Genomic DNA, 12,961 nt, shown 5'->3' with positions numbered 1-12,961 from the left:
GCTTTGTTGGCATTACATGCTTGCTGCCCTAGATGATGTATTTGCTTCCTAAGCCTTCAATAATTTCCTTTAAGCAACTAAATAGCAAACCCAATCTATTATTTGTATGCTCAATCTATTATCTCTATATTTCTGCAGGTTTCTTCATCCAGCATCATTTTGGCAGTATTCTAGTTATTTCATTGTTTAGTCCTTCATTTTTAGGTCTCGCTTGAGCCAGTGATGCGCTGCTCTGGCGAGACATTAAATGAGTGGGCTTTAAAAAGCCGACCACAGCTTTTTGTGTGGCCTAGAGCGTACGGTTACGCGCACAGTTACGTGCAGAGGCGCCATCTGGCTTTCCTCTCTCGTCATGGCTCATTAAGTGCATCGCTCGCAGGCACCCTTACAGCCCGCGATCACTTTCACTTTGACGGCCGTGTCACTTTCACGGCCGCGCGGCCAATGCTTTTTTCATGTTCCTCAGCTTGGTCATAGTTGATTGCAGTCTTCTTAAGAATCTGTCATATTTGTTCAGACCAGTGTTTCTTCTTTGAGCAGTTTCTGTCATTCTGTGTGCTTTGACTGCCATCGTCTGGTGTAGTAGGGAAGAGGTCTCTGTTGTCATTTCATAAATTAATAATTAAAATATGTGCAGGGCCAATGGAGTTACGCGGTTCTGTGGCTGCTCGTGTTCTGCCTAGTTAGGGATTGATCCTATATGCCACATAATTAACTATTTCCTGCATACATTCTAGATTCCAACAAAAAAATGTGTTTCTGGATCAAAACAGATTACAAATTCATTACAATGCGGTATACATTTACAAACAGCTAAAATGTCCAATAATTCAACCGTACATATGTGCACATTGTACTACAGGCGACAAACATTAAAAATGCAATGACATTTATATTACAGCTCCGGTCCTCCGCACAAAATCACGTTATCTAGTGTTTAAATTGGCACTAATGAGGTGAAACCTTTAATGTGTGTTAAGGTGAGAGAATAGTTAATTCTGCCAAGCAATGTGGCAATTTATGCCTCATAATCAAGACCTGTGGAATTATGCACTTTCAAGGCTGCAGTGTTTTCCCCATAGTAATGGATTTTCCGCCATTGCCACATAACCCATCATCTCACAACGGGGCCACAACCTGTGCACGTTTATTATCTTTTTAAAACTCTCCCTCCCCGCTCCACATAGTATCGCTGTATGTATTTTCTTTGAACATCACGGCCTGCTGCTAAATGTATTTTTTTAATAATAGCGGGCACGCCCTTTTTATTTTCCCCTCAGCTTCCAGTTGGTTGGCTACTTAGTAGGAGCACACGCACTGCGATGCCGCTGTTATTTACTCTCACTCTTCGGCGGCTTACTCAGTTCTCTCCACAGTACTTATGCACATTTTACAAATGGTGAGGCCACCTCGAATAGCGGGACCATATGGGTTTTGTGAGACTTGCAGGCTACGTGTATCTTCTTCATGGTACGTTGTCTGTGCATGAAGGGTTTGTAGTCCGGATTTCCTTTGGTACTGGCAGTTTTGTAGCCGCCCTCATGGTCTCCTGGGCATAACTGAGTGTGATGGCGCTGATTCTCAATAGCAACCTCGTATCACCCTCCCCCGGCCGCCATGTTGGGTGCATAGATTTTATAAACTGAGCCGCTGCCTATTTAGCAGTTGAGACTCGGTATCTTTCGTTTGCACACAGAGTTCTTCTTTCAGCAGGTTATTTTAGGTGAGTGCTCAGTAATTCGCTATCGGCAAATGTAAAGCGAGTGGTCCTGCTACTGTGCCCCGCATAGTCACAACTACTGATAACATGCTGCTAAAAAGGGTGGGGGGGTGGGGACATAACTCATGAAATTGCTCTGACTGAATGTCATTTACCACTTAACCAGGGGTAAGTACTTAAGGCAGTAATGAGTACTGATGGTGTTTCTATCATTGGTGCTGGTGCTAGTGCTGGCGAGGAACAGTAAATTGTGGCAAGAATTATGATAGATTACTCTGTGCAATGAATAGCACATCTGTTTCACCTAGTGTCAAAGCAATCTAGTCGCCTCACAAACCTGCAATAAACTGAAACAAACATTTCCAATGCAATAAGTCTTGCATTTACGTGAGTTTGAGCTATTGGCATTATAAATGACTGCCTTTTATTAACCCCTTCGACGCTCATGACGGAACGGTTCCGTCATGAGCGTCGGTTGAGCTGTGCTCATGACGGAACCGTTCCGTCATGACCACGCCCGCGCAAGCAGCGCTCAGCACAGCGGGGGAATCCGCCCCGCATGGAAGGGGTTAATGTTTTGGTTTTCAAAACATAAATAAAAGGCATTGTCATTTACAATGCTAATTGCTTAAACTCTCAGAAATGCGACACCTATTGCATTGCAAATGCTTGTTGAGAATTATTGTTACTGCATTCACACCATATTTCATGATTTTAAGATGAAGAACCATAGTCCACGTTACAGATTGTCATATTAATTTGTTCCATAAAGTGCAAATAAAAAATACCTGATGCATTTTGAACTGAAGTCTCTCTCACAGGCATGTATTAGTAGGAGATGTAGACTATTTTCATAAAGTGCTAGTGCAGTGTGCAAAACAAATGAAACCAGAGTGACTGACAGATTTTACAATCCAATGTGATGTTTAATATTTAGTTGTCGTCATTATGTCCATCCTGAACAATTCTTGGTTGAATTTTGATGATTTTAATTTATCACATCCCTCCAGTGGGATCCTATGTTGACTTGTCACTATTCAACGTTATGACTTTCGATACTAATATCTACTCTGGTGAGTTTTGCCACAATATTGCTTGATGACTTCATGAAAATTGACTACATCTCCCACAGTCTTGAGCTACTCAGCAACCGACAGGAGTCACATGACTTAGACAAAAAAGAAAAGGAGAAAAGATTGGCAAAATATTTCAAGCTCCATAAGCATTTTAAGAAAATGATCAACATCTCACATAACCATGAGTTATCCAGTGACTAACTATACAGTCCTTCATTTTTTAGAATTATTGTTACTACATTCACACCCTGTGTTCAAGATGAAGAACCAGAGAAGTAAAGTGTTCAACACTGCTGAAAATAAAGCAGAAACCTACTCTGTTGACGGGAGACAGGCAGACACACTCTAAACATGTTGAAAATGGACAATGGAGCGGACATTTTAAGGAAACACCAGCAGCACAAGACACAGCCATAGGAATGTTAAGGTCTTTTATTTACACTTCGCTTTTCAACATGCCATTATAGATAAGCATTCAACTGACTCCCCTGCATTACGACAAGTGATTACTAATGTGACTAGCCGCTAACTATATGCTTGCTTATGTTGATAACGTTTTGTTCAACCTGCACAAACTAATTACGTCTTCATTGCCCCAGATTCACTAAAGCTATTATTGTATTGTTTTTCAGCCAGTTATCGTTTAGAGATATCATGACTCGTGGACATGCTATCAATGTTGCACACAATGTTAACTGCTGTAACTTCCAGCAATTGAAAATTAATAAAATAAAATAAAAAACACACAAAATGTTAGTAGGAGAGCCAGAAAGAAATGTTGAGCAATAATTTTGCTATAGCATTCTCAGGAACCATTTTCTCTTTAAGCTACAAGCACAACTCACACGTTTAAGCCAGGTCTGCAAAACATACACTGTATATTAAAATAAATAAATATTTGAGAAAATATGCATTTTATTACTTTTCAAAGAAGGCTTGTCTTCTCCTACGCAGTTCTTCAGAAGACAACGATACTGGCTGACTGACGATATTAGACTGTTGAATATTTTCGGACTTGGACTCCCGAAAATCCATCTGAACACCTCCTAGAAATAAACAAATATATAGTGTAATATATGTGCCAATGTGTGTGCCTTGAATTACAAGTGACGAATCCTTTGATGTGTCACAATGCTCCTTTTTTCTCATAACAATGTTAATTAGTAGCAGATCTGTGAATATACATATCATTTATGTTAAGGTATTTTGTTTTTCATGTGTGGAAGTTTAAAACATTTTAAAAGGAATCAACCGTTAACAGAATTACAGCTGGGCAAGGAAAAATATCTAACATCCACCAGTCTGGTTTTCCTGGACTTGGACTCACCATACCTAACTCATCCCGATATATCAGAGTTACTCTTGGACCCAAGACTATCCGCATCATCCTGACTCCTCCCCCCTATTATGGAGATCGAGAATCAGAAGGCGAGGGTGAGGGGAGGGGCGTAGACTGCGATTCTCATAGTAAGGAGTTCAATAACAGTACAGAGGAACATCTTGAGGAGGATGAAAGAATGGAATTGCCTCCTGTTAGAGCAAATGACTCTTCGGATCAATCCATAGCCAACCTTCTTCGGACCAATCCATAGCCAACCTGGAGGTCACGGAAACTTCGAGTCACTCAATGTTGCAAGTAATGTTGATCCTGCAAAAGACATTGCAAGGACTCCTGGAGGTATCAGTAATAAATAATGACTTTTTAAAAACTCAAGAAAATCAGTATCAAATTATGGTGGGGGAACTGAAATTAAAGACCTCATGTCCTCTATAGTTAGGCAATTTGGTGGGGATAAACAATCTGGGGAAGATAAATGTCAGCAGGAAGGGGAGAAGAATGGTACCCCCACGCAGGCGGAGGAGCATGCAGGCGGAGGAGCAAAGCGTATTTGTATCGCAATATCCAATGATCATAAAGAAACGGGGAGAAACATTGAGCTATAAGCAATATATACCGCGGACAAGGAGATGGAGGAAAGGCCTAAAGAAGGGGCTAACTTTGAAAGAGCAAAAAAAATGAAGGTAGTTGTAGAAAATGGGTACAAGAGTTCAATAAAAGCTTCGGGGAAAAATACCCTGCAGGAGGAACAGCTATTTGTAACCCAAAAAAGGTGGAGAGGGAGGAGAGAGAGGTTGAGGAACCCAAGGGTAGGAAAATACATTCCAAAAAAATACCCTATGAGTAAGGAAGAGGGTGACGAGGACATAAGCAATGAGATGGGTGGGCAAAGAGGAATAGTAGCCCGCAAAGATCAAATGCGGAGAGGGAAGGAAATTGGACCATCAGGTAAAAGGAGAGAGGATTCGAAGGGGGGCCAACTAGAAATTGAAAATAGAATCGAACAGGATCTGTAGTTATTTTGTTGAACTGATGTGTCATGGGAAAGGCGATAAAAAAGTGAGGAAATTAAATCTAAATGTGAACGTTTATGGAATATAGGCACTGAAGATCTGAGACAATTGGGATTTACTGTAAACAGACTGGGGAATAAAGTAACTAAAGTTTTGTTATACCCATGGTTGGTGAAGTCAGCACTTGTAAACGCAGAGTACGATTTGCATAAAGAAGGAATTGGATTAGTACAATGGACAGAAATGCTAGACTGTAATCACCACAATAAACCACATCTTTTGAATCATGCAGGGTTAGGATCAAGGCAGGTAAGGCTGATCGATCGGGTTGGGATGTTAAGGAAGATCTTGAAAATCACCATAAGAGGCTAAAAAAGAGAGGGATATAGGGAGGGACGAGCCGTGGCAAATAGATATAAGGCCCTTGCATTCCCAGTAAATGAGGAAAATGGTTGGCTAAATTAGACTGATTAAGAGGTAGGGTCTCCGCACAGCCTGGCTATACTATCCTGAAATGTTAATGGGTATAGAAATCATGAAATTGGAAAGTTTTAAAGGAGTTATTAACAGTAATGAGAACATGTGCTTGCAGGAAACCTGGCTGTGCAACAAAACCCCAATGATTCAAGGGTTTGTCTAACAGAATAAATCAGCGAAGAAGAGGCCATTTGGACGACCATCAGGTGGGCAAATAACGTTGATATCTACAAAAATTGCTAGGAAGGTAGTCCCCCTGGAAGTAAAATGTAATTGCAAGATAGCCTGTAGAGTGCTCCTGTTGGACCCTGACCCACGATACAAAGGCAATGTCATTGTAAACGTTTATATACAGAAGGGTAAAGAAAGGAAATATGATCCAGAACTGGAAAGGTTTAAAGAAGACATACTGGCCCTGACCGAACTCTTTCAGAGAGATGTACTCATTGTGTTGGCAGATTTTAATCATAGACCCCGGTAGGATTGACCCATGGTGCAAGGAGTTGCTGACATCGTATAAGATAAACAACGCCATCTTTCCTAGCGCAAGATATGGTTCTAGGAAAAATTCTGGGCTCAATGGGCTTAGTTTGCACAAATGGCAGAATGGTGACAGATCGACCAGCGAATCGCACATTTAAGATAAGCCAACAATTATGCCCCAAGGATCATGTTTCTGCATCTCTGGAACTTAGACTTAGTCAAGGGCTTTGAGGTGGCAAGAGTGGAGGGAAGCGATCACTAACCAATAAAAATGAAAATACCAGGAGCAAACAAAAAACAGAGATATAGTCCTCCCCGTACTTATGGTCTATCCAAGGCGACTCACAACTCACATATCAGAGGAGCATATCAAAAAACTAGTCGCCGTTTAGCAGAGCCAAACACTAGGAAGTATCCCCAACATAAATGATATTGAATGGTTAGAAAATATAATTAGCCAACTAGTGGAATGCCTAAGGGTCAAAATGAAAAAAAAAAGATTGGGTGACTATAGGAAAAAGAGAAACCAGAGCAAAGAGAAGACCTGGTTTGATGAAGATTGCTGTAAATTAAAAGAAAGTATGAGAAAAGGGGAAAGAAGACTCAGGGGAAAGTATGACAGAGACGCTCCACAACCTCCAGAAACTAAGGAAAATATATAAAATGGTCATCAGAAATAAAAAAAGAACATATAAAGAGAGTTGTTAGGTATAACTATTGGTAGCAATAGAATCAAAAGATATAAAAGGATTTTGGTAGTGGGTTCAAGAAAGCTCTGGTAAAATACAGGGGTCCTTAAACTGTGTAGTAACAGAAGACGATTTGGTAAGGTAACCGAGGGAAATATATGGAAAATGGGTTGAACAAGAGAGTTTGAGAATTACAATATGGCCCGCTATGAAGGATCTCTCCACAACAAGTAACGTTAAAAAAAAACAAAAAAACTATAGTCAATTTAACCCTGACTCGAGCCTCAAGCCCAGACAATCTCCCGGTGGTGATTATAAAGACCAGGCCGGATTGGTGGGCAGAATTCTTTAAAAAAAAATTCTTTGGTATACTTAATTTAGGTCATATACCAGAAAACTGGAATGGGGCAATTATAAGATCCATCCATAAACGGGGAGATATAAAAGATCTGATGAACTTTAGATTAATCAACCTACTAGGAGAAAAGGTATTTGCTAAAATAATTTTGGGAAGACTCAAGGATTGTATATAAGAAATAGGTACCCTCCAGAGTACGTGTGAGGTCCAAGAGTAGGGGGGAAAAGAACAATTAACAATGAAAAAGACTTTTGTCTGTCCTGCAAAAATTTGCTAAGCAACCTCCATTAGGCTCATGTGAAGAGCGGGTATAACGAAAACCACTCGGGATAGATACTTATGTAAAAAGAGTTATATCTGATTTGTATTATTTCTTCCAATATTCAAGATGTCATATTTTAGAAAGAACAAAAAGATTTTTTTTGCTTGTTTAATCGACTTTCATTTTTAAATACATATAAAAACATTAATTCATTTGACAATCAATAGAACAAACATAGTACAAAGGTGATTCATATTACTATAGCAAGTGTAAATTTACAAAAATACCAAACGAATAATAACAAAATTACAATAACATTCATTACCATGAACCCCAAAGACACAAACATCCATCATTCATGCTATCTGCCATAAGTGTCTCATACACACCACACACTCCTACACAAAAAGGAAGAAATATATCCAGAGAACTCCAAATGTTTAGAATGACAAACACAGAGTCATAACTACAGTGGTGAGAATCAATCAAAGAACAAACTTTCCACAAAGAACAAACTTTCCACTGGTGTGTTGTCATATATCGGATTCCCTAATTGTCTGTCAACGCATGTTTCGGTGGGTTTAGATTACTACCACCTTCATCAGGACAGTATGTTTCGATCACAAATCACAGAGGTGAACAAGGGGTTCTCTTAGTGCACATAGGCAAGTATGGTATACTTCCGCGCTTATCGTCTTTGGTACGACAGTTCAGGCTTAGCCAAGCCTGAGGAACATACTTTACTACTATGGCTCCATCTACAATATCGATTGAAGCATATGGTTCAATGTTTACTGACTCTGTTTTTTTCCAAGGCCTTCTTTGAATTATACAAGTCTGAGTTATTTATTGAAGGATTTATGTATTATTCTGGAGTGCTCCTCAGCAGCTCCATCTTGCCTAGGTTGGTGTCTTAGGGTAACGCATGTAGGTGACGGAATGGTATCGTTCCAAAGTTGACGGGTAAAGTTATCCTAAGACGCCAACCTGCCGGCTGTTTTAACTAATTGAATCTACTAACATCGACTGTTGAGCAGTACTTATTTTCACGCATTCTGCCCATCGTGTGCCAACTTATCGAGCATTTTACAGTGTCCATCACAGAAACCAGACTGAAAGCAGTCCCATACATACTTTATTTATTCCCAGACATCGACTTTTGGATGGCACACAACTGTGCCAGCTTATCAAGCGTTACAAAGCCTACTGTGTTTGGCACTTCATCGTTTGGATTTGAATACACCCTGACTCCCTAAAAGTATACATATCCGTAAACTCGATATAGGATTCAATTATTCTGCTTATCAGCTCAGGTATTTAATTATGACGACTTATGAGAACTACAGTCCATCTTTGACAAATATATAGATATTGTTTGTGGCTTTTCCTGATGAAGGCGCAGGCTGCACCGAAATGTGCATTGAAGAAGATACATCTTATAGCCACTGTTCCTTTCATCTCTGTCTTTGTAACAATGTTATCAAACTTAATCAATTTTTTGTCAGATTTATATGTGGATTTTATGTAGTATGTTATTTGGTATTATATTCATGTGGTCTCCTTATATATTGTATGTTGTTTGCTCTATAGCATAGATGTGTTATATATACATATGTCCAGAAATGTTTTTAACATGAGATTAATAAAAAATAATATATTTTTTTAAAGTAATGTTGTTGTTGACACTGAGTTAATTGCATCATGTTCGTTCTTGATACGAGTCTTTGACTGTTCTTGACCACATGACTGCCTAGGGATTTACCCTTAAATAGAATAGGATATAATGGCATGTATTGCTCTATTAAGATTCTGGCAGCGTCTGGGCTGTGGCGAAGAGTACAAAATATCACAGGGGTGCAGAAATGAGATATTGCAGAGTGAGCTGAAGTGGGCAAAGGGGACTAAGGCCTGTAGAGTTATGAATGTCAAGCTGTGCCCACAGAATTTACAAACTGAGGTAGATAAGATGGAACTCAGGGCACTAGGGGGAGAAATTTCTCGAGATCTCAATCAACAATGTCCCATGAGGAAAAAATCTGTACGCTTCATGGCTAACTAATGGCAAAATGAACAGCAGTTCCCATATATAGATGTACTCCCCAGTCGTTGGATTAAAAGAGAAATACTAAGGTTAAGGATTGGTATTAATCCCCGTTATGCTAACGACAGGGTAAAAAGAGCTATGATTGATTCCAAAGGGAAGTGCACCTGTAATCTGGGCACCACATGTGACATTTTACACATTTTACTGGACAGCCGAAAGGTCTTGGATGTAAGGAAAATGTTTTTATGTCCAATTTTTATAAAGTATGATATTAAGAATCGTTCGCAAGCAGTAGATCTTTTAACTGAAATGTATAATTTGAATATAGCATGTGCTATTGGGAAGTTTAGCTCAAAAGTTTAAAAAAATCCTCATAAGCGAATAGAATCAAAGTCTTTCTCTTAGATATTTATATGATAAATGGTATTTTATACAGAAAGGTGGAACAATTAATGAACTCTGTATGTATGTATTTTATGTTTATTAGATGAGTTGTATATGAGATTGTATCTATGGAGATTTTATGTGTTTAAGGACTATTGGTCCAAATAAACTTTGTGTTTGAACTGAACTGATAGAAGACAGTTGAATGTTTTCGGACTTGGACTCCCAAAATCCATCTGAACACCTCCTAAAATAAACAAATATATAGTGTAGTATATGTGCCGATAAGTGTGCCTTGAATTACAAGTGACAAATCCTTTAATGTGTCATAATGCTCCTTTTTTTCTCTCATAACAATGTTAATTAGTAGCGGGGATTTTCTGTGAAGATGCATATCAGTTATGTCCAGTTATTTTGTGTGTGAGTCTACAGCTCTACATGCCAAGAACAGATGCATACTGGTAAGTAGCATATTCCGTTCGAGGCATATGAGCTGCAGATCACACACTTAGGATAGACTATATAGCAGTATCTCCCCTAGCGGTGGTCACCTGTATCAGTTGCAGCAGTTTGAAATAGAGTTTTAAGGACAGCCTGACCCACAGAAGCTTGTTGCTTTGCTTGCACGTCGACACAATAGTGTTTAGTGAAGGTGTGTGTTGTAGACCATGTGGCTGCCTTACAAATATCTTCTAGGGGAATGTTTCCTAAGAATGCCATGGAAGCTCCTATTTTGCATGTGGAATGCGCTCTAGGGGGAACCGTTAGTGTGCGTTTAGCCTTGTGGTAGCATATTTGGATACATTTAACTATCCACCTAGCTATCCCGGATTTGGAAATGGGGTTGCCTTTATGTGGTGGTGAGAAAGCAACGAAAAATTGTTTTGCGGAATGATTTGGTTCTGTCAATGTAGTACAGAAGGGCTCTTTTGACGTCTAAGGTATGGAGCTCTTTCAGTTACCGAGTCGGGATTTGGGAAGAACACTGGTAGCTCTACGGATTGGTTAAGATGGAACGGAGATATGACTTTTGGAAGGAATTTCGGGTTTGTTCTAAGAACCACTTTGTTACGGTGTAATTGTAAGAATGGTTCTTGTATGGTTAAAGCCTGGATTTCACTCACCCTCCTGAGGGATGTGATAGCGATAAGGAAAGCCACTTTCCATGTGAGGAACTGTAATTCGCATTTATGCAGAGGTTCAAATGGGGGTCCCATGAGCCTTGTAACAACAATGTTTAGATTCCACACTGGAGAGGGTGGTAATCTGGGAGGAATAATTCATTTTAGTCCTTCCATGAAGGCTTTGATCGCAGGCACTTTAAAGAGTGATAAGTGTTGTCTATTTTGTAAGCGGGCTGCTAATGCTGCTAGGTGGAGACGTATGGATGAGTATGCCAAATTACATCTTTGCAAATGTAGCAGGTTGCAAATGATGTCCTGGATGGATTCATCCAGTGGGTTTATATGATTGTTACTGCAGTAAATGGCAAATCTTTTCCATTTTGCAGCGTAGCAGGCTCTAGTGGTAGGTCGTCTGGCCTCCCTTATAATATTCATGCAGTCTGGTGGTAGGTTGAGATAACCAAACTCTAGGACTTCAGGAGCCAGATTGCCAGGTTCAGTTGACCTGGATCTGGGTGTCTGATTTCTCCATGGTTCTGGGTTAACAAGGAAGGGGAGAGATGCAGTTTTTGGTGGGGCACTAGCGAGAGTTCCAGTAGTGTGGGGAACCAAGGTTGGCGTGCACATGTGGGAGCTACTAAGATCAGTTTGAGAGACTGTTGCCTGAGCTTGCGTACCACTAATGGAATGAGTGGGAGAGGCGGAAAAGGGTACGCAAATCTGCCTGACCAGTTCATCCGTATTGCATTGCCCTTTGACTCCGGGTGGGGAAACCTGGCGGCGAAGGTTGGGCATTTTGCGTTTTCGTGTGTGGCAAACAGATCTATGTCTGGCTGGCCCCATTGTTGGAAAAAGTGTATTAGAACGTGGGGATGTAGTTCCCATTCGTGGATTTGTTGAGTCTGTCGACTTAACAGATCGGCAATCTGATAGTGAACCCCTGGAAGGTGTTCTGCAAGTAGGTATATTTTCTGGGGAATGGCCCATCTCCAAATGTTCTGTGCGAGCCGGGACAGCTGGAGAGAATGTGTGCCTCCTTGTTTCTGTATGTAATACATGGCTGTCATGTTGTCTGTCCGAATGAGGACAGTTTTGTTTTGGAGATGTATTTGGAATGATTTTAGTGCTAGGAACACTGCTAGCAGCTCCAGGTAATTGATATGGAGCATTTTTTGTTGAGTGGTCCATTTGCCCTGAGTGGTGTGGCCGAGGAGGTGGGCTCCCCATCCTGTGAGCGATGCGTCCGTTGTCAGCACTATCTGTGGAAGAGGCTCTAGGAACGGCCGCCCTTTGGAGAGGTTTGTTATGTTCCACCATTTGAGAGAGCGATGTGTGCGGCTGTCCACCAACACCAGATCCGTAAGTTGTCCGTGAACCTGGTTCCACTGACGTGCTAGACATTCTTGCAAGGGACGCATTTGAAGTCTTGCATAAAGCAAAATGAAGATGCATGACGCCATTATGCCCATGAGTTGCATGAACACTCTTGCTGGAAGAGTGTTGGATTTGGAATTTTGCGATAAGAGCTTGCATATTGGCTATCCTGGCTGGATTGGGATATGCTCGGGCTGTGGAGGTGTTTATTGTGGCTCCCAGATATTGATGTATGTGAGCAGGTTGGAGGTGAGATTTGGGATAGTTTATTGTGAATCCCAAGTTGTGTAAAGTTTGGATAGTTTGGTGAGTGTGTAGGACACACTTGTTGAATGACTTGGCTTTTATTAGCCAGTCGTCTAGATACGGAAAGATATGAATTTGTTGCCGTCTGAGATGTGCTGCTACTACTGCTAGACATTTTGCGAATACTCTGGGTGCGGTTGTTACCCCGAATGGGAGGACTGCAAACTGTTAGTGTTGTCCGTCCACCACAAACCTTAAATACTTCTTGTGGGCAGGATGTATGGGAATGTGGAAGTAGGCGTCCTTGAGATCTAGTGTGGTAAGGAAATCGCCTTGTTGCAGTAGTGGGAGCACTTGTTGAAGAGTGATCAT

General features: G+C 40.6%; 1 protein-coding gene across 1 annotated transcript in view; it reads right to left on the bottom strand.

Moving 5' to 3' along the window:
* Nucleotides 1–12,961, bottom strand: part of ATXN3 (ataxin 3) — a 383,732-nt gene that overhangs the window by 40,035 nt on the left and 330,736 nt on the right. Inside the window, exon 9 of the mRNA XM_085626512.1 lies at nucleotides 3,719–3,842. Within this exon, the coding sequence (XP_085482638.1) occupies nucleotides 3,719–3,842 (124 nt within the window). The remainder of the gene's footprint in view (nucleotides 1–3,718; nucleotides 3,843–12,961) is intronic.

Source organism: Triturus cristatus, chromosome 9 (genome assembly GCF_964204655.1).
Source record: "Triturus cristatus chromosome 9, aTriCri1.1, whole genome shotgun sequence".
In the NCBI taxonomy this organism is placed as follows: Eukaryota; Metazoa; Chordata; class Amphibia; order Caudata; family Salamandridae; genus Triturus; species Triturus cristatus.
Note: the sequence above shows the minus strand (reverse complement) of the source record. Positions and strands in the feature narration are given on the sequence as shown.